The sequence below is a fragment of the Microcaecilia unicolor genome, chromosome 5 (assembly GCF_901765095.1).
Source record: "Microcaecilia unicolor chromosome 5, aMicUni1.1, whole genome shotgun sequence".
In the NCBI taxonomy this organism is placed as follows: Eukaryota; Metazoa; Chordata; class Amphibia; order Gymnophiona; family Siphonopidae; genus Microcaecilia; species Microcaecilia unicolor.
The window spans coordinates 98,984,364-99,005,976 of NC_044035.1; the positions used below are offsets into that span (position 1 = coordinate 98,984,364).

Consider the following 21,613-nt stretch of genomic DNA (forward strand, 5'->3'; position numbering starts at 1 on the left):
GATATACAAGGCTGAGCTTGGGCTGCATGGTGCCCTTTGTCAGGTAGACCTCCAGAGCAAATGGTCTGTCTCATTCTGCTGGTAGATAGGCATGCAACTGGTCTTTGTCTCCATCTGCTAAGGACACAACCCATTAGTTTTGAACTGTCTAGTGAGAATGATAAGGAAATGTTAAAATAAATACTTCACATCACTAGTATAAAATAAAGTGAACTATGGAAAAACTGCTAAATGCGGCTCTAATGTTTACAAATATCAAAGTCTAATTACAGTTCACACAAATATTGAAGTACAAAGTGCCAATCAATTCAGAGCCTTTCATAAATAACCATGCTAATTGCTTGGATGATGACAGCAAGTTTATTACAAGTTCTGTAAAGCAGCTAATAGATGAAAACCTGCATAGAAAAGGTATGTTTAATTACTTCTATGGATCAATGTCTTCCCTTCCCTAGTGGTGTTTAAAATAAATTAACCAGTACACATTATAATGACAATTTTCACAACTCAGAACTAGGTATGTGCACTTGCTTAGAAACTAACCTGTCCTTGTTTCCAACATTCTTGGAAGAGCTTCCAACTGTTGCTGTGTTTGTAGTCTTTCAGCCACAGAACATGCCCATCACAAATTTGTGAATGTGGAATATCATGGTACATTTTATCACACTCTTCCACAATGGACTTTTGTCCATCTTTACTTTCTTCCTTCAGCTCTAATTTTATACTGGTCTTTGATGGTTTGGTGGCTGGAATCTTGTTTTCTACAACTGATGCAATGATGTCGTCAAGAATGTTTGGCACAGTCTTTCCAGTTTTCCCACCCTGTTATACAAACAACAAATTTCAAACATTTCTCCTTTTGAGATCACACACACATTAGTAGGTATCATTAAATTTATATATATATATGCATACACACATATTATATAAATACACATAGATACTTAAATATCCAAGAAATGATCACTAAACTTAATTTGGGCAACTAGTATACAGAGTAAACAGATGAATAAGTCTCTTGTTGATGGCATAAAGAATTCAAGCGCCAGGTTTCTGTCCCTCAGGCTTGGAATACTAGGTCAGATGGTTTTGAACCACACAGTGTGAATACTTTTAATTTGTCTCAAGGAAACCCATTTATGTTCCATAGAAGTTTTGCGCAGATGGAAAAAGGAGACATAAAAAATAAAACAAAGAAGTCATGACTGTGAATCCCCTTTTTCACCTATTAAGTATATCCTCATGTCAATGCAAGGTTCAACTACAGGAAAACAGGTCATTGTGAAAAGTATCAGGTGATAATTATGACAAGAGATTAACCTGGTCCACAGAAAGAAGTCATATGAAGGACAAAAAAAAACCCCAAAACATTAATCCACTTAGATTTTTACAGTTGTGAATTTTATCTTGATGAGCTATCATCTTCAGCAGCAACTTACAAAATTAGCCAGCCATTCAATAGTTAGAATACAAGTGACTCACAAAGATAAAGTATGGATATGCAAGATCTGCTCATTTTCATATTCTCCTCCACAGAAAAATCAAAACCATCTGAAACTGACCACAAGTGCATGCCACTAAATAGACTCTAAAATAAATGCTGTTCTATTTTCTACATTCAAACACTGGTTACACTCACTGGAGTTCCTGCAGAGTAAACAGGAGCAAAGGCAATGCCAGCATCTGTACAACCCAGCCGTAGTTTGCCAGCTGTTGTGGTCAGCAAATCTCGCAGTGTTGAACCCTGCTCATTCTGAGAAATAAGAGGAGATGTTTTGCAATTCAATGACTCTGAACTGTTTTGGTCTTTCTCTTCTTTGACATGCTTTCCAAGTGGGCATTCTTTGTTTTCTGCAATAAAAACAATTTTTAATGTTTGCATATGAAGGCATTATAAAACTGAAAAAATGACAAACATTTTGAAGTGACAAACCTCAATGCATCACCGCTTCAGAAAACAACAAACAGACCTTTCTAAAGACTTTCAGCGAAAACATCTGACAGCATTTCAGCTGCAAAGACTCTCTCAAATGTTATATAAAAGGTGAACACTAAAAACAAAGATTAATTACACACATTACACACTCATTCTATGCTTCTTAAAATATAACTGTTACAAAGATTGAATAATGATTGTGGATGGTTGGCAAATTATCTCAATTGGCTAAAAGTTTAAACACTAAAGCTAAGTTACTTAACTGTAGTAGGTGTTCTCTGAGGACAGCAGGCATATATTCTTACATATGGGAGACATCATCCACAGAGCCCGGTGCAGAATACTGTGAAGTGCACTGTCACTTTAAATCTTTGAGACAGTGCCCCCACCTCATGTGTGCTGGTGTCTTCCCGCCTGACACTCAAGCGAAGGACAAGCAGTACAGTACAAAAGCTAAGAAGACAATTCCAAGGGGAAGCGAGAGAGATGTGAGAATATATGCTGCAGTTTTCGGAGAACACTTGCTACAGGTAAATAACTTAGCTTTCTCTGAGGACAAGGCATAATATTCTCACATATGGGACGCACTAGCTACCAGGCTCACAAGATAAATGAATTCTGCAACTTAGTCGATAGTGAGCCTGGTGGAAAAAAAAAGGGGCCAGAGGGCAAAGTTGACTTTTTAGTAGTAAAAAGATTTTGAAGGACTGCTTGTCCAAACCGGCTAATCCCACTTAGAATGCTGCTTGAGACAGTAGTGAGCAGTGAAGATGTGGATAGAAGACCACGTAACCACTTTGCAAATGTCTTCAATGGAGGCACAGCAGAAATGGGCTACTGAAGTTGCCATGGCTCTCACATTGTGGGCAGTGATCCAGCCATGATGGGTCAGCCTAACCTGAGTATATGTGTAGGAGATACAGTCAGCCAGCCAAGTAGATATAGTACATTTGGTGATGGGAATCCCTAATCTGTTAAAGTCAAGGGATACAAAAGCCTGGGAGGCCTTCCTATGAGGTCTGTACGCTTCAGGTAATACACCAGAGCATGTTTGCAGTCTAAGATATGCAGTGTTGTTTCTCCAGGATGAGAATGTGAAGAAAACAGCAAGTAAAATGGATTTGTTCAGTTGGAACTCTGAGACCACCTTACAGAGAAATTTGGGGTGGGTTCGGAACACAACCCTGTTGTGGTAGAGCCTGGTGTAAGGTGGGTATGCCATAAGGACTTGAAGTTCGCTGACTGTTCTGGAAAAAGTGAGAGCTGTTAAGAATGCTACCTAATATGTGAGGAACTTCAAAAAAAAAAAAAAAAAAAAAAAACAGGAATGAAGTGGTTGAAATGGAAGTTTCATGAGAGCTGTTATGATGACACTGAGATCCTATGCCACCGGAGGTGATTTGATAGAAGGTCTGGTATGAAATAAACTTTTCATGAATTTAACTATTAAGGGATGAATGGAAACTGGCTTATCATCAACTCTAGAGTGAAAAGCGCTAATGGCACCCAAGTGTACTCTGAATTAGTTTTGAGGCCAGAATTTGAAAGATGAAGGAAGTACTCCATAAGGGTAGGAAGGGAGCACCTAGCAAGATTGAGTGCTCTGGCTGCACACCAGATAGAAAAATCTTTTCCACTTTAAACTGTAATATTTCTGTGTAGGTGGTCTTCTAGAGGCAAGGAATATCTTAGAGATTGGATCAGGAAGATTTAAAGAACAAAGTCTGTGTCATCTGGAACCAAGCTGACAGGGTCTGTAAGGAGGAGGGACTCCTCAATCTGCGATATTAGGGTTGGAAAAGGATCTAACCTCAATGTTTCTCTAGATGATAATCCTAGGAGGAAAGGGAACCAGATTTGACATGGCCAGTAGGGAGCAATTAGAATCATGGTCTTAACGCAGTTCTCCCTATGAGAGGTATTGGGAGAAAGGTGTATAGAAGGTCCGCTCCCCAGTGGAGCAAGAAGGCATCTGGGGTTATACGATTTGGAGAATATATCCTGGAACAAAAGCAAGGAAGCTACTTGTTCTGTGAAGCGGTCTATCGCTGGGGCCCCCCATTACTGAAACAGATATGCTGAGGGATCATTCGTGAGGTTGAAGTATTCTGCTCGTCTGCCACAGCATTCTGTTTGCTGACTAGGTAAACAGCTCTTAGAAAGATGTTTTGAGAAGCTGCCCAAGTCTATATCTGTATGGCTTGCCGACAGAGGTGGTAAGAACCATTTCCTCTTGTTTTGAGGTAATACATTACAACCTGGCTGTCCATGTGAACAAGTATTACCTGATCGAGAATATAATCTTGGAAACCCTTGAGAGAGCATTCTAGACTGCTCACAATTCTAGGAGATTGATATGATTTAATTTCTCCCGTGAGGACCAAGAACCTTGTGTGGAGACCATCGAGGTGAGTGCCCAACCTACTATGGAAGCATACATGTGAGGACCTTGTGATGTGGAAGGGGCTGAAATGGAAGACCCCCGGTGAGATTCTAGGATACTATCCACCACTGTAGAGTGGCATAGCTGTAAAGTTACTCAAATAGGAGCTGAGAGCAATCCCATGGCTTGGGACCACTGAGAAATGAGTTCACTGAGGAATTTGGACGTGAAGTCGAACCAAGGGGGTTATATGGACCATTGATGCCATGTGACCGAGTAGATGGCGCATCTGACGAGCAGGTGCTTATGTGGATTTAACACCTCAGTAGTGTTCACTCTCGGTACAGGTGCTGAACCGGCCAATCTCACCAAAAGAAATTAGAGCAGGCATTAAATCGTTAAGACTAACAAAAGTCCCTGGCCCGGATTGGTTTGGGCCTGATTATTGCTGCATTCTATCTGATCTAATAGCACAGCCTCTGAGTAATATGTACAACATGATGGGTCAGGATGGTGTGGGTCGGCATCAAAACTTGGCCAATATTGTACTGTTACCTAAGCCAGGGAAAGATGCATCACAAGTGGGACCCTATCGCCCCATACCTCTCCTTAACCAAGATATCAAACTCCTGGCAGCCATTCTGGCTTGTCGGATGAATGCCTATCTGCCCTCCATTATACATGAGAACCAGTTGGTTTTGTACCTGGCAGATATGCTTCTATGAACCTCATACACGCTTATAGGGGGAAAGGAGACCATTGCTGGCTTGGATATGGCGAAAGAGTTCAATAGCATATCATGGCAATACCTATTCTGGGTTCTAGAGAGATATGGGCTCCAGGGCAGAATTATAAACTGGATTGTGGCCCTCTATACCCACCCACAAGCGCAGTTGTTGATCAATAACAAATTGACAGAGAGATTTGATTTGCAACGAGGTTCTAGACAAGGATGCCCTTTGTCCCCTATATTATTCTTATTAGCTATTGAGCCCTTAGCAGTTAAAATTCGCCTAAGCGATCAGATAAAAGGCATTCAAGAGAGAAAAAAAGAAATCTGCATTCTCCTCTTTGCGGACGACATACTGCTTTACCTCGAAGATGCCACGGCACATCTTCCGACAGCACTGGCTATAGTTAAGTATAGTTTGGAGCCACATCCGGCTTACGAGTTGTGACAAACCGGAACTTCTCCCACTGGGAGGGGAGCACCTGGACCCAAGACTTTTGACCCTATCTATCCCTCCGGTGAAATGTCCCATGCGCTATCTGGAAATCTTTCTCAGCACTAGTTAGGCCGTGATGCATAGGTGTAATATCTTAGATCAGACAGATAAAAATCAGACAGCTCTGTTTGTGTTGGAAGGACCTTCCAATCTCTTTGTTCGGAAGAATAGCTTTGACCAAGATGGTATTACTACATAAAATGCTATATGCTCTGCAAACTATCCCAATGTGGATTAAAAGAAAGGATGAGCGAAGAGCGCACATAGGATACCCCAAATTGGTTCTTGATAAAGCCCTGGGAGGACTCAAATTTCCGGATTTGCGACTGTACAGTGTTGCAGCATTGATGAGGATTGTTTCTTAGGGAATAGCAGGAGTACCTCAGTTTACTCCACAGTGATGGCTGGAGGGCTGGTGTGCTCCATACTCCTTCACAAACCTCTTGCATACCCCTTCAGGTCTGGGCACACAATATATCTTTGCAGTTAAGTTTTTTGGCACCTCTACGTGTAGCCTGGTGTTGGTGGAGGCAACGCCAACAACGTAGTCCAGATGCCTCCTCCTTTCTACAGCTTGTAGGCAATGTGAACTTTCCGGCAGGTATGGGCCCCTCAGTCTTTCGCAACTGGGCGAGGATGGGCTGCAATAGTTTAGGCCACATGCTTATGCCAGACGCAGATCATTTCATATCTTTCTCCCAGGCAAAAGAGAAATGGAGCTTACCTACTGGTCACGTTACCCTATCTACAAGCTAGACACTATTGGCAGCAAGGTCAAGACGAAGTACGGAGGGCAGGGGACATACGGGGCGGCTGACACTGCAATTAAGAACATACCAGTTAGTGGGAATAGGTTGGCTACTTAGTATAAAATATTAAAACTTACAATTCCAGGGGGAACCCTAGGTAGAGTCATACAGAAATGGAATGAGGATCACTCCATACTCACACTCTCGATTTTGTACACTATTTGCCACATTACATGAAATGGTTAAGCTGGTGGATTTGCAAGAGACACAATATAAAATTATACACAGAGCCTATATATCTAGGGCAAAAGGGGCCCAGATGAAGATGTGGGACTCTGCTCAGTGCCCAAAGTGCAATACCGGCCCTGGAACTCTCCTACATGCTTTTTTAGAATGCCCTAAATTAGATATTTGGAATAAAGTCTTTTTTGTGCTTAACTAGGTCTTTCGGCTTACACTGGCGTGGCCTTAATGCTACCTTGCTCTTGGGTGAGCAGTCTCTCCTACTCTCTCAGGGTCTGTCGCAGCCTCAGAGGAGATTTAGCTACATGATAACACTGGTAGTTAAAAAAATGATTTTGCGGTTCTGGACATCTGAGGATCCTGCACCCTTTGCGTGTTGGGTATCAAGAGTAATTGAGGTGGCCAAATACGAGAGTATGCTTTATACACGTGCCTTCAATGTGAATAACAGACAGTATGCTACTCTCTGGCAACAACTTTTAGAGATTTAGAATTCCCATGACCCCCAAACACCACAAGACTGATGGGGAGGGTGGGGATAGGGGGCTGGGATAAATGGGGATAAGAGATGATGGATGCATGTTGGTTCTTTCTTTAAGTAAGTTTGTTTGTCTGGTATACGGGGGTGAGAGAGAAGTATAGTTGCTTGTTATATATATGTCAATACGGGAATGCCAAGTGCATATTTTATTTCATTGTACATCATTCTTCAATTTCTGCTAATGATTTATGCTGGTTAACTGTATTTCTTGTGTCTCTATTTTATCTGTATTGACATGGTAAAATATAAATTAAAAAAAAAAAGAAAAAAAAAAGAAGAGGGTCGAGAGCTCCACTCAAAGTAGTTTCATTTGGAGGCAGTTAATACTCTCTTGGTGGATGGTCAGGAGGTCTTCTTTGTCAATGCAGAGCGTAGCTGTGCTGAATGGTGTGTTGCACCCAATGATCAGAGGTTACGTGAGGCTACTTCTGTTGAAAGAGAATGAGCCTCCCTTTGACTGGTAGGTCGCTTGGCATGGACAACTGCACAGTGGCAATACTCTCTAGGAAGGAGTCAAAAACTGGGTTGTTTAAACTGAGAGGGTGTCCGGGATTTTGACCCCGCTGCTGCCTTGGAGGAGAGCATTGGGGCGTAGGAGTAGGAGTGTAACTATGCTTAAACATACAGTAAATTAAGTGTCAATATCCTTCTGCAAATCTTTTAGAAGCAGCAGCAGAAGTTTGTGGTATGCGTATTTATAGTATCTGCATTTTTTTAAAAATTAGGTTGGCCATTTCCTTGACTTTGTCACAAACAAGTTTTCTCTATGACAAGGGACATCTGCTAGGTGTTCCTGAACAGCAGATTCGAGGTCAGAGACCCTGAGCCAGGAAAGATGTCGCATTGCGACTGCTAAGGCGGAAATGTGGGAAGAGACAAAGGCCTGTCTTGCCAGATGTCAAGAGGTTTCCTGTGAAGCTTATGGAATTCCACAGCTTTCTTGGGGCAGAGGAATTGTACAAAGGATAGAGTACCCTGTGTGAGAGATTTTAAGTAAATTGTTGAATACAATTGATAATTCAATATGCAATTTAAAGAAATAACAAACTTTTCCAAATCGTTGAAAACCTATCTATTCACCAAGGCTTACCATGAGAATCCATAACTAACTACAACTCATCAACACCCCACCCTCACTTTGACCGTTTTCTCTCTATAACTGCTTGAGTAGATCGACTGCTAACCTTATTATTATATCTCTGTACCACCAAATATACTTCTGTTCCCTGAAATGGTGAAGCCATTATAGATTTTTGTAAGCCACATTGAGCCTGCAAATAGGTGGGAAAATGTGGTATACAAGTGCAATAAATAATAATAATAATTTGTTAGCATTGTAGCTTGAAACGTTTTTCTGCTAAAAGAGTTCAATATTCTAGCTTCTCTTCCTGGAGGAGCAGAAGCATGAGATCTTGTACTGTGAGTATGTTTTAAAGAAGATTCCACAACTAGAGAATGATGGGGTAACTGTGCTTTCTCAAATCTACTGGATTTCTGTATCCTATACATTGTATCAATTTTCTTTGGGGCTACTTGAACTGTCAGAGGAGTCTCCCAGTTTTCTAAGTAGAGTATTTTTCATAATTGTATGAACTGGAACAGCGATTCCTTCTCTATTAGAGCCATAATCAAGAACCTCAAAAAGCTCTGAATGAGGTTCTTCCTCTAATTTGAAAGGTGCGCCTTGAGCATCTCATGGACAAAGCCAGGAAAGGATATACTTTCTGGAGGAGATCTACATCTCTCAGGTGGCGGAGGATCAGATGGAATGCCATAGGCCCTGTGGGTCTTGATCCATCTCCCAGGAGAGGTCCGAGTCTGAAACTTCAAAGTTCTGTTCATGGGAAGAATGTAAAAGAGTGTGTCGACTAGTGTTGGTTCTGCATCGAGGTGCATTGAAGCAGATGAGTCTCCAAAGTTGGAGAAAGTTCCTCTGCTGATGTTGACAAATGCATCGGTTGGGTTCATGCTGCCCCAGACAGATGACGCAGAGTCGGCATAAGGGACCTCTCCCGTGACCGTCTCTCTGATGTACTGATGGGCTGGTCTGAGGCAATCAACCTGTAAGCCTGTACAGACTCTGAACGCAGTAGCCCTGAAAACTCCTCCTTGAGCATAGCTTGGATTTCTTCATGTAGAGCAGGTGTTGGTACCAGCTGGGAAAGCAGTGTGGATGCAGCCTGGGTAATAGCCTGTGCAGCACAGGAGGTCTCGAAGACCTCAAAGGCTCTCTATGCGAATGAAGTTGGAGAGGAGGAGAGCGGTCACTGTGGCATGGATGCTTCTCGTGCATCGAAGACGTCGATGCACGGGAGGTGTTAGCAAAGTGTCTGGAGGCACAACAATAGCGATTCTTCTTAGGTTTTTTATGCTGCGGGTCCCTCAATGCGCACAACACCGACAAAGGAGTTGTAGAGTCCACCACTGTTTTGTGGTACTCAGTCCGAATTTGGACCCTCTCGATGTTGAGTCAGTACACCAAATGTCAATGCCAACGCAGTTCCACATCCAATGCCATATCCCCAGCCATGATCAATGCAGAATAAAAAGGTTTTTCATGCTGGACTCTGCAGGCTTTAAGGGTCCTCGCTTGTATTTGCTGTCAGAGACTACACGGCATGTCCCAGTGCTCTGGACCCAAACACTGAACACACCAGTTATAGTGGTCTGTGCCTGAAATAGTCCAACTGCACTGAGTATACTTCTTAAAGCCACTCAGCACCCTCATCGACAGAGGGAAAATGGCCGATGCAAAATCAAAAAGCTCTATGGCCCAGGGAGTGTTCTGTCCTCCGACAGCCTCGCACTAGGGAGCTTGAGTAGTCGTGTACATGAAGTGTTGATGTTTCCTGGGCAAAAGGTGAGCTCAGAGGCCCCAAAAGCTGAAAATTGAAAAATAATGGAAAACAACAACTAAACCTAACAGATTAATACTGAAAAAAAAAGAAGAATATGAAGAAAAATATCCCAAAAAAGGGAGGGCACCAAAAAGGCGAAAGTTTGATGTGCTGAGGAGAGATTTAAAAAAAAACCCCCACCTCTCTGCACCGCAGAAAATGATAGACTGCTAGTCCCACTATCAAGGGTTGGGCAAAAAGGCACCCACACATGCGCAGTGAGAGCACCATCTCAAAGATTTTAAAGTGACAGTGCAACTGACTTCACTGGGCTCTGTAGATGATGTCACCCATATGTGAGAATATTTGTCTGCAATTCAAAAGGTGAAATCCAAAAGTGTTAAAACCACTATGTAAGGACCTAAGATGACTGTGTACATGGGGATCAAATTTTATAACAAGGCAGAAAAGGCATTTAGGGGCAGATGCTGTACCTATTTTATAAAGGCAAACATGGAAAGTAGACTTCTTCCATGCAGGTGTTTCTATGCTGTAAAGAATGGTGGATGCCTGGAATGCCCTACCGGTGGAGGTGGTGGAGACAGTGACAGAATTCAAAAATGCGTGGGACAGACACAAAGGATTCCTAAACAGAAAAAGGATAGTCTTAAAACAAAAAACTTAACATATCAACAGCTATAAGTTCATTAATGATGCATAGAAATGGCACTTAAATGGCAGCTCCAGCAGTGGGGAAGCGAGGCCAATGCTAGATGGTCTGTGTCCCATATATGGCATGACAGATCAGGATGGGCTGGAGTGGGTTTCGAGGGCAACTGCAATAGCTGGGAAGTAGGGTCAGTATGAGCAGACATTTTACAGTTTTAGCCCTGAAAATGGCAAGGACGGGTCAGAAGCAAGTATGCATATTTTATACCACATTCATATTGTATGAGTGTGAGTCTTATACATCTCAGTGTGGGAGAGGAAGACACTGTATAGTGGAATTTAGTGAGTAAAATGTTGTAATACTACTAATGTTGGATACAAGTGAACCAAATAAATAAATACTACTATTAGATTGTTGGTTCAATAATGCTTTGATAATGTCACTATTGGGCAGACTGGATGGACCATGCAGGCCTTTTTCTGACATCACGTACTGTGTTAACAATTGGTACATCTGGGTATCTTAAGTGCCTATCCTACCCCAAATCCACCTGTTCTCCATTTACAGGAATGCCTAAATGTATATCGCACAAAATGACACCAGTGCACACTTGTGTGTGTTTGTTTTTATAAGTGCTTCTTGTGCACAAAGAAAACTGTCCTACACATTTAAATTGCTTATAGAATTAAACCCTTGAATGTATACATCACCTCAAGGGGCTGATGTAGTAATTCACGGGATTTCTCGTATGCTAGTAGTCTCTTCTGGCAAAGTTTGCTACAGATGCCAATTAGTTTTACAACAAAGTTGTATCTGAAAAATAGCTAAGGCAGCCACAAATATATAATTAAATTTATTACAAAAACGGGCCTGCCATGCCTTTTTTGAAAGCCCTTTGCAAAATTCATAATTAACTGATTTGCATGTTGTTATCTCAGTCTCTCATCATTTGTGAGTTTAAATACATGTATGTGCATAGAATCTACTTTAGTCATATTTTTAACTACCAAAAGATTGAGTAAATTCAAAAAAAAAAAAAACCACCTCTCCAAAATTAAGGGCCTGATATGCAAAAAAAGCTGGGTTTCTAAATTAGTGTCCTATTTTTAGCCAAACTTAGAAGCTCCTTGCTTACTAAACCACACGGCAATGCCGACAGTCTGTTCAAAGTGAATGGGTTGCGTCAGCATTAGCGCACGGCAGCTGCTTGTGTGGCTTAGTAAACAGGGGAGTAAGTTTTCTGCTGAAAATTCATCTTTAAAGTTATGCTTATAAATTTAAATTTAATATTCATGTGTCTAGATCAGGGGTTCTCAACCCAGTTCTTGGAACACATCTAGTCAGTCAAGTTTTCAGGATACCCATAATGAATATGCATGAGATAGATTTACATACAATGGAGGTAGAGCATGTTAGGCAGTGCTTTTTTTGTGCCGGTAAGCGCCGGTACGGTACCGGCACCTTTATTTGTAGGTCCCCTCCCCGATCCAGTCCCCACCTGCCTACCAGCTCCGTGCTGACGACCCTCTTCTCCTGCCACCCGGCACCGTGACCCAGCCTTTAAAAAAATCTACGAAGAGGCGGAGTGGTGCCTCGCGTCTGCCTGTAAAAGAAGAAAAATCGCCTCGTCGGCCGGCCTTCCCTCATTGTGTCCTGCCCTCTGACATAATTTCCTATTTCCGCAAGGGCGGAACACAGTGAGGGAAGGCCGGCCGACGAGGCGATTTTTCTTCTTTTACAGGCAGACGTGAGGCACTGCTCCGCCATTTCGTAGATTTTTGTAAAAAAAGCATGCAGTGGCAAGTCCCTTATTCCCAACCCAACACCTCCCATCCACCCGCAAGCATACCTCTAGTGTTTAACAACACCCAACCCTGACCACTCCACCCCCTTTCCCCAAACCTTTAAAAAAAAAAAAAAAAGGTCATGGTGGTCCAGTGCCCTACCTCCCCCTCCCCCCGGTTCCCTCTAGTTACAAAATACCCTGGTGCTCCTGTGGTCCCCCAAGCTAGGCCAGGCCCCTCCCTCAGTCACTTTGGCCTGGTGGTCTAAGTAGAAGCCCACCCCCACCCAGACCTCCATACCTTGTAGGAGGCATAGAAATGCCCCCTTGCTCCTGCTTCTCCGGGCCTAGCTACCATATAAGGAGGTTTCTCCCTTATATGGTAGTTAAGCCCTGCCCAGTGAATCCTAGGATGCACCACATGGGGTGACACCATTTTGAAGATGGAGCCCAGAGAAGCAGGAGTGAGTGGGAATCGCTCCTGCCTCCTAACTTAAGAGGGCCTGGGGGTGGGTTTAGGCTTCCACTAGACCAAAGTGAGTGGAGGGACCGGGGGGGGGGGGGGGGGGGGAATACTCAAAATGGGTCAGGAGGGGGCCACTAGACCACCAGGTATTTTGGGGATCTGGTGAAGCAGAGTAGCGAGGTTGGAAGGAGAGAAGAGAAGCTGATAGACACTTCTCATCTCAACAAACCCTTCTAACACTGTCCCAGACCTGACAGAAAATTTATTGCGCTAAATGCACTTGAGAAACTTTTCTTTTTTTCTCAGCATGACTGCAGGATATATAATGACCACATTTAACATGCATTTAAATGCAGTCTACACCTGTGCTGAAACCATTAGAGCATTCAGCACACAATAACATGACTGCGCACAAACCTGGCACAACTCCCCTTTTAGCCCTAGCATTAGTTTTGAGCCTCGGCCCTCTAAACTGTACTGTATCTTGAGGCATTTTGTTTGGGTTTTTTTTGCACATTGTCCTCTTTCACGGAAAACATTTTACATCTTAGTACATTGGTCTCAAACATTGTTTTAAAGTGAAAAAGAGAACTACTATTCACATCTGCAAGTTTTCATTACCCAAAATGGCCTGATAGGCCATAAACCTATTTTAAATTTAGACTAATGCTCTTCCAACTTTATTAGAATGAACTTTCTAATTCAAGATTTTCACCTCTTCCTGGTCTTTGATTGACTTGTGAGTACAAAAATGCAGATTGGACAAGTTTCAGATAGGAAAAAGCATACATCAGAAAGGTCACACTATCCAGATTTGTCTGTGACACAATTGTGAGGCAGGCTAGGTTTTAGAAACAAAAAATAATACAGTAAAAAGGCTTCTACTATTTTGTAGCTTTCGTGTACAAAATAAATTATAAATTTGAACTTCAAGTTATTTACCAATCTTGTCCCTGTTTCTTTCAACTACAAAGTGTTGCCATTCACAATTTAGGCTACATCCGGAAATAAAAATTCTAGCCATTCTCAAACAATGGAACAATTAGTTTCACAAGGTGAGAGGAAATAGCCCTACAGTTTACTTAAATACGGCCCAGCACTTTCAACAAATTCATAAGATGTGCCATGCTGGGTTAAACCAATGGTCCATTTACCTTAGAATCCTGTCTCTGACAGAGGTTAATCTGGATCACCTAGAACTATCCATCATATTCCCTATTGCTCAAACTAAATGGATAGAGGGGGAAAGGGGATGAGATTTATCACACCACCTTTCTGTCGTTACAATCAAAGTGGTTTACATATTATATACAGATACTTATTTTGTACGTGGGCAATGGAGGGTTAAGTGACTTGCCCAGAGTCACAAAGAGCTACAGTGGGAATCAAACCCAGTTCCTCTGGTTCTCAGGTCACTGCACTAACCATTGGGCTACTCTTCCACTCCCTACAATGGGTTAGTGATTTGTTAATGGATCTGTCCTCCAGAAGCCTGTCCAAACCTTGTTTAAAACCAGCTATACAATTAACTTTATCCATACCCTCTGACAACAAATTGCATAGCTGGTGCACTGACTGAAAACTCTAAAAACCTGTTTGAAACCCGCTACAAGTTAGCTTTATGATATATCATTTAGTGCTTGATTTGAAAAGGGTAAATTTATGTGGTTACCCCTGTTGTACACCACCTTAGGTGAATCTCTACATTAAGGCAGTTAGTAAATCTCAATAATAAATAACCAACCAACTATTTACCTGGCCCACATAACTTATTATATATAAACCTCTATCATATCCCCTTCACTGCATGCTTTTTGAGATAGGGTGACCAGAACCACGGTACTCAAGATGTGGTTGGATCACAGATCTATACAGAGGAATTATATTGTTCTCTATTCATTTTGAACACTTAACCTTCTATTTTCCTTTTTTCGCTTTTGCTGCTTGCTGAGCTAAGGATTTAAACATCCTGACCACAATGGCTCCAAGATCATTTTTTCCTGTGTACCACCATAAGAAAGTTAGCAACAGGTGTATTATAATTAATTCTCCCGAACTCCATTATTTTGCATTTGTCCACATTAAACTTAATTTGCCATTTAGATGTCCTTTCCCCAGTTTAGCAGGCTTCCTCTGCAGTTCCTCAGTCTGTGTTTTAACTATTTTGAATAACAGTTTTATCATCTACAAATTTGCTCACTGGTCCTGGTACAGATCCCTGTGGGCAATCCATTATTTGCCTCTTTCCACTGGAAAAATGAACACATTACTCTTCCTCTTTCTGTCCTATATTTTAACCAGTTACCAATCCACAGTAATTCACACTACCAGCCCATACTGCTTCATTTATCATGACATTTTTTTATTTCTTGAGTCAGGCATCTTTAGAGTCTTTGTGTATATGAATTTGACAATCAGGCTTACCCTTACCCACATGCTGTTTTATACCTTCAAATTATTCTAATGGATTAATAACATACGACTTCCATTGCCAAATTCAGACTGGTTCCTCCTCAATACGCCTTGTTTATCCATAGGACATGTAATGTTTTTCCTTCATAGCTTTTACCCTTTTTCCTCAGCACGAACAGCAAGCTCACTGGCCTGAACATAGTTTACTTGGATCACACCACTGGAGCCCTTAAAAAAAAGCTGGCTATCCTCCAGTGTAATATTTATCAATCAGTAGGTAGCCTACAATCTTGCATTTGAGTTCCCTTCTACCTCTGGAGTGAATAGAGACTGTATCGAAATTCCAGAAAGCATGAGACAAACAAATATTGCTAAGGGAGAGAAAATAAAAGTACTGTAGATGGTATGGATGAACAAAATAGGTAGGCCATATGGTCTTTATCTGCCGTCATTTTCTGAATCTACTGTCTATCATTTATAGCTAAACATTCTAACTTGCCAAAGTTATTTTTGTGAGCTTCTGGCATTTGCACATAGACACAACTGTTTTTTTTAAATTCTTTTTTATAACCCAACTAATAAAGTCATTTGGCATCACTCATTTTGTCTGCTTTTTATTTGATGCCTACTGAGCTGCCTTGCCTTTTTCAATATCCTCATCAGTAGGATTTTCTAGTTTTTTAACAATATCCTTCAGAGTTAACTCATGCCAAAGCACGTGTCAACAATTCCCCATGATCTAATATAAAAGTTGCTCTATCTTCATTTTGTAAGTACCAGCAGACGTGTTCTATTTTTTGGTAAGGGGATATAGCCCATCCCACCAGAATTAACTACCCAAGATGTTCCTCGGTTCCTATCAAATCTAAAGCTCCCCTCTGCCTCATTAATGCATTGAGACTTTTAGGTCCTGCACACAGAATGACCTGGATTTTGGTTTTCTACCTTTAAGATTAAATTTATCCTCTGGAGCTTCCCTCCTGAACTTTCCTATAATATTAGCATCCACCTGTACCATAACAGCCAGCATCTCCCTGGAACTCTCTAAATCCCTATTTAGGTAATACTTGGGGTTTACCACCTTCATGCCAAGTTACTAGTAGTACACTTGGTCACTAGCCAATCAACTATCTACACTCAAGACAGAACTGCATATACCTATCCTCCTGGATGTATAGCCCTGAAGATATAATCTTGGTGATAAGGTTTTGGTGCTAGATTTATTTCTAAACTAAATATAAAAAACTAGAGTTTAAATAAAGCAAATACAGTGGTCTTGCTTTCTAACAAACCATGCAACATTTTTCATTGTAATAGATCTTTCAAGAAGTAGAATGTTTGTAGTAAAATAATCAAATGCTGTTTTAACAGGTGCTTCCAGCCTATGTATTGTGGGCAGGCTCAACAAAAAAGTGGACCAAGTGTCTGCCTAGGGTGACACAATTTGGGAGAGGCAACAGCACAGTAGTGTGCATCACTATATATGATCCACACAGCTCACGTCCTGCCACATCTCACCTCCTCTGGATACTCTGGCCACAATAAAGTATTGATTAGTGCCAAAGGCCTGGGTAGACTTGGAGGTGGCGGCACAGAAACATGAGCAATATGGAGTACAGTAGGCCAAGCAGGGAGGAAATGGCCGCCAGCTGGGGATAAGGCCTTGAACCACCTGTGTACATTGGAGGATTACTGCACAACTTTGTTTTTCCAAAGCAACTTAATACTATAAAAATGCAAATTCTCTCTGTTTAATGGTTACCTTTTTTCTCCTCTCTTGCCTTTTGCTCTGCTACATCAGCAAGCCAGTGCAATGGCGACTGTGATTCTGGTGAGGTTAATTTGCCGTCTGTACTTATATCACTTCCCGGACTTGAACTGCCATTAGTCTCAGACTTTAGAAGGGTATTCTGCTGCTGAGACTCAGGCATGCACAATGAAATTTTATTACTATGATTAAGAACATTCTGCAAGACCTGAAAGGCAAAAGAATGGTTTCAAACAGTGCAGTCATTAAAATCTATGGAAAAATTAACATATCTTAAAGGAAAAGTTGTATAATGATGCTCACACCAAAACTAATTAAAATGTAATTGATACAAATACTCCAGTCTATTATTTAAATCTCACCTGTGACACTCCGTTCATTGCAGGTAGCTTGCTAGCTTGTAGGCTCTGCTTGATGGTACAATGACAGTGAGATTTAATATCAAATTTCTCTCTAAGGTTGTGCATTGCCTCTAAAAGGTCTGTCAGAACTGCAACAAACATATGGCAATAATAAGATTTCTAGGACAGATAAAACATATATACACAACCTATGTAATTGTCACCAAAAGGTAGCAATGATTCAGTCATAACTTTTTTGCATCACATTTGCTTTTAAATCCCTTTAAAACAGGGGCATCTGTTTGGCCTGCCAAACCTCGGGATACAGCCCACTTGGGATTTTTATCTAAAGAATAAATTTTACCTAATTATCTGGCATACAATTGTGAAATATTGCAGAGCTATTTGGTGGATATGGAGTTACAAGAGATTTACTGACTTTGCTGATCGATAAATCATGGTATAGCAGGCTAAAATATTCATGCAGCTCATGCACATGGATTTCTGATAATGCGGCCTTCTGCTGAAAAAACGTAGACACCCCTTCCTTAAATAAAGTTTCAAAAATATTTAGCATTGTCCTTCAACAATATCAAAACTTGCAAGAAGATATTTGTTTCACAGCATAGTGACTAAATTAAAAGTGCAATATTTCTGGGTTTTACTAATAGTTTTCTTACACTGACTTAGGATAAGCATATAAGCTGGTAAGTAATTTGGCATCTTTTAACTAGGTGGTTCTCATATTACACATAAGTGCCCTGGATCCCTTTATACAAAACTACCTGTCATTACATCTTCTTATAAGCATGACTGGTCAAATTACATTTTGGTTAGTCACATGGCACAAGAGCACAACTATTAACTAGAGAAAGGCAGAATAGTTAACTTTCACATATGCACCAAACAAAATATTAAAATATTCAGAAAAATGCAGAATGTTTTCTCATTTTCTCTGTATACAGGCTTACTGGATCCTCTGTCCTCCTTATCCCCTCCTACTCAGCAATGTAAAAAAGAAAAAGAAAAAAAAAAAAACCCAAACCACCATGAAGTTACATTAGAACTATGGTCTTACCGGAGCTTGGAATAATCTGAGTTGGCATCAAATGTTTGTAATCATGAGGCTGTCCTTTCACACACTTCAGCCATGTATACAGTTCTTTATCTGTAATGTGACAACACATGTAACCACATTTCACTGCGGATATTATTCCAAATCACATTTTATGTCCACTTCTCAAACAGCTTCAAAGGTATTTTGTATTTTGCCGCCCAGTTATGCAATGCAAAGCGCTGGGACCAAGCTTCCCCCTTTCTTCTGCAGTTGCATTGGCTGCCTGTCCATTTCAGATGTTGGTTTAAGGTTCTTTGTCTTACCCATAATACTTTATATCTTGACTCCCCAGTATCTCTCTTCTGTCACAATTCCCTATACACCTTCCCATTCACTGAACTCTCTAGATTCACACCGTCTGACTCTCCCATCACCTAGAATCACCCATTACGAGTTCAACAGTACAGTAGCTCAGCTTTTTCTTTTTATCACCTTTTCTTTACAACAATTTGCCCCATATCTCAGGTCTGAATTATTAAACTTAAAGCCGCTTTTAAAAGCTCATTTTCTTCAGCAGGCTTTTGATGCCAGTGGGTCTGCACTGGTTTTAATATGTTCTATTTCAATGGCGTTCTTTTCCAAACCATTGGGTTATTTTATTGTAAGCCTCTAAGACCTGTTTTCAGAATTGGCGGGTTATCAAAATTTTAACAAACCTATAATTTCTAAATATCATTCCTAATCAGCACTGATTTTTATTACCCATTAAAATAAACAGGAAGAACAACAACAAAAAAAAGCATGTGATGATGCCTTGCCTAGTCTTCTATTTATTTGGATTTTCAGTGGTAGCTCAAGGTGTTACACTCAGATACTCCAGGTATTTCACTTTACTTGGACAGCTCACAAACAAAATTTGTACCTGAGGGTTGTGACTTGCCCAAGAAGAACTGCAGTGGGATTTGACCAAGCTTCACTAGCTCTCAGCCTCCTTGCTCTAACCACAAAGTTATTGCCACTTCATTTTCACAGACTATATCAGCTATGTGCTTTTCTAGGGCCAGAGTGCCAAGAGGCCAACTTGACCCATAAGGAGTTTTGACTGCTTAACTGAACAAGATGAGATTAAATCCAAATAAATCAGAGGTTCTTTCAGATTACAGAGACATCAGCTTTGGTCAGCTATGTGTCACCATAATAAAACCATGTTTCTTTCTTGTAGGGAAGTCCTCTATGGACAGCAGGATATAGGTCCTCACATTATGGGTGGCATCCCTGATGAAGCCAGCGCAGGAAGCTTCTCCAGCTTAGAATACAGTGAAAGTTTTTGACTTACTTCACTATACATATGTACCACTTCCTGCTGTCACATGGGACTACATCAGTTTATTATGTTTAGCTTGAATAGAATACAGTTTCTTGGGGAGAAGACAGGAATGTGAAAATATATATATTCTGCTATCCATGTAGAACATTTGTTGCAGGTTAAGTAATTTGATTTTCTCTGAGAACAAGCAAGATTTCAAGTCCTCAGATAATTGGAATCCCTAGCTACAGACCAATTTCAACAGGGGAAAAAAAAAAGGAAAACAATAACGTAACAAACCTGCTGCAACAAGCTAACACCAACATTTATTTTTGGGTGGCAACCAGCCATATTTATAGTTTGTTTTTGTTTTTTTAAAGTCAGTCTGGAACAAGAAAAACAATGGGCCATGAAAGTATGGAATTAAATCTCCAAGAGATTCTGGAAGACTAACTGGCCAAACCTACTGCTGTGCTGGAAATCCTTTTCTAAGCAGTAGAGGGCCATGAAGATATAACCAATTGTCCATGTTGACATCAGCATCCACAGAGGAAATTTGCAGAGCTGCATGTGGGCTACTGAAGCCACCATAAATGACACTATGAGCTGCAACAAAACCCTTAAAAATTGAGCCTGCCTGGGGATAAGCAAAGAAAATACACTCTGCTAGCCAATTAGACAGTGTGCATTTGTTGATGGCAGATTCCACCCTATTTGGGTTACGAAGAAGAAGAAAAAAACAACAACAACAACAAAAAACCCCATACATATATACACAATAAAGCTGGATGGACTTTCTAGTGGCTTCTGACTGCTCCAACTAGGTGAACAAGGTTCTTTTGCAATTCAATATGTGCAGTGTGTTTTCACCCTTGTGGGTATGAGACCTGGGAAAGAATGCACAACGCGCACATCTATATTCAGAACTGTTTCATAATATCTGCTTGTATACTATGACTCCGTTTATTTTGTTGTTTTATTAACATCATGCTGACCAAGATCCTGCAATACCAAATATTTATCTACTAACATTCTTCCACTACTCATGATGTATTGTAAGCCACTTTGAGCCTGCAAAGAGCTGGGATGTGGGATACAAATGCAACAAATTAATACAAAATAAAAATACAAATAAAGACAGAATTCCAACATTAACTTAGGAAGTAACTTGGGATGTGTGCACAAAATCACTCTGTTAAAGAATTTAACGTAAGGTGGATCAGTTACTACAGCCTGCAGCTCACTGAATCTGTACACCGAAGTCACTGTCACCATAATTAAGACTTTCCATGGTTGAGTATTTCAGTTTACAGGCATTGAGCAGCTCAAAGGGATCAGTGGGGTTAATACCACACTGAAGTCCCATGACAATGCAAGAGATTTTTATGAAGTTTCAATAACAGCAAGTCCCACATGACTCAAACAAATAAGAGCTGTGATGAGTAGCCCTTCTATATTCTGGTGAAAACCATCAAATGGACTAAGTGTACCCTAAAGTAGCTGGTTTTCAAATCGGACTCAAATATAGAAGGTATTCAAGCAGTTTTTGTGTGGGACATAAAAAGGGGTCTAGGGCCTTTCCATTTAAATCTTTGATTTCTTATTTGTATCTCTCCTGGAAGATAGGAATACTTATGGCACACTGTCAGACAAGTGCAAAGAAACTGCTGTTACCCTTTCAACATCCAAGCTGGGAGGGCAGAGGATTCTACATTGGGGAGCAAGAGAGTTCGAGTTTGCATGATCAGTGATGGAGAATTCCCCAGCTGTATGGATCTTTTTACGGAAATTTTCAGAAGGAGAGAGAACTGTTTCACAGCCAGTGTAGGATAATGAGAATCAGTTTCCTTATTCTGTTTGAGTTTCAGGAGAGTTTTTTTGCAATCAGGGGACTC

General features: G+C 40.9%; 1 protein-coding gene across 1 annotated transcript in view; it reads right to left on the bottom strand.

Annotated features, from left to right (window-relative positions):
• JMJD1C (jumonji domain containing 1C) overlaps positions 1-21,613 on the bottom strand; it is a 673,912-nt gene that overhangs the window by 64,504 nt on the left and 587,795 nt on the right. Inside the window, exons 14-18 of the mRNA XM_030203125.1 lie at positions 18,434-18,523; positions 17,377-17,504; positions 17,009-17,222; positions 1,640-1,851; positions 544-822 (exon numbers count right to left, since the gene is read on the bottom strand). Of these exons, the coding sequence (XP_030058985.1) occupies positions 544-822; positions 1,640-1,851; positions 17,009-17,222; positions 17,377-17,504; positions 18,434-18,523 (923 nt within the window). The remainder of the gene's footprint in view (positions 1-543; positions 823-1,639; positions 1,852-17,008; positions 17,223-17,376; positions 17,505-18,433; positions 18,524-21,613) is intronic.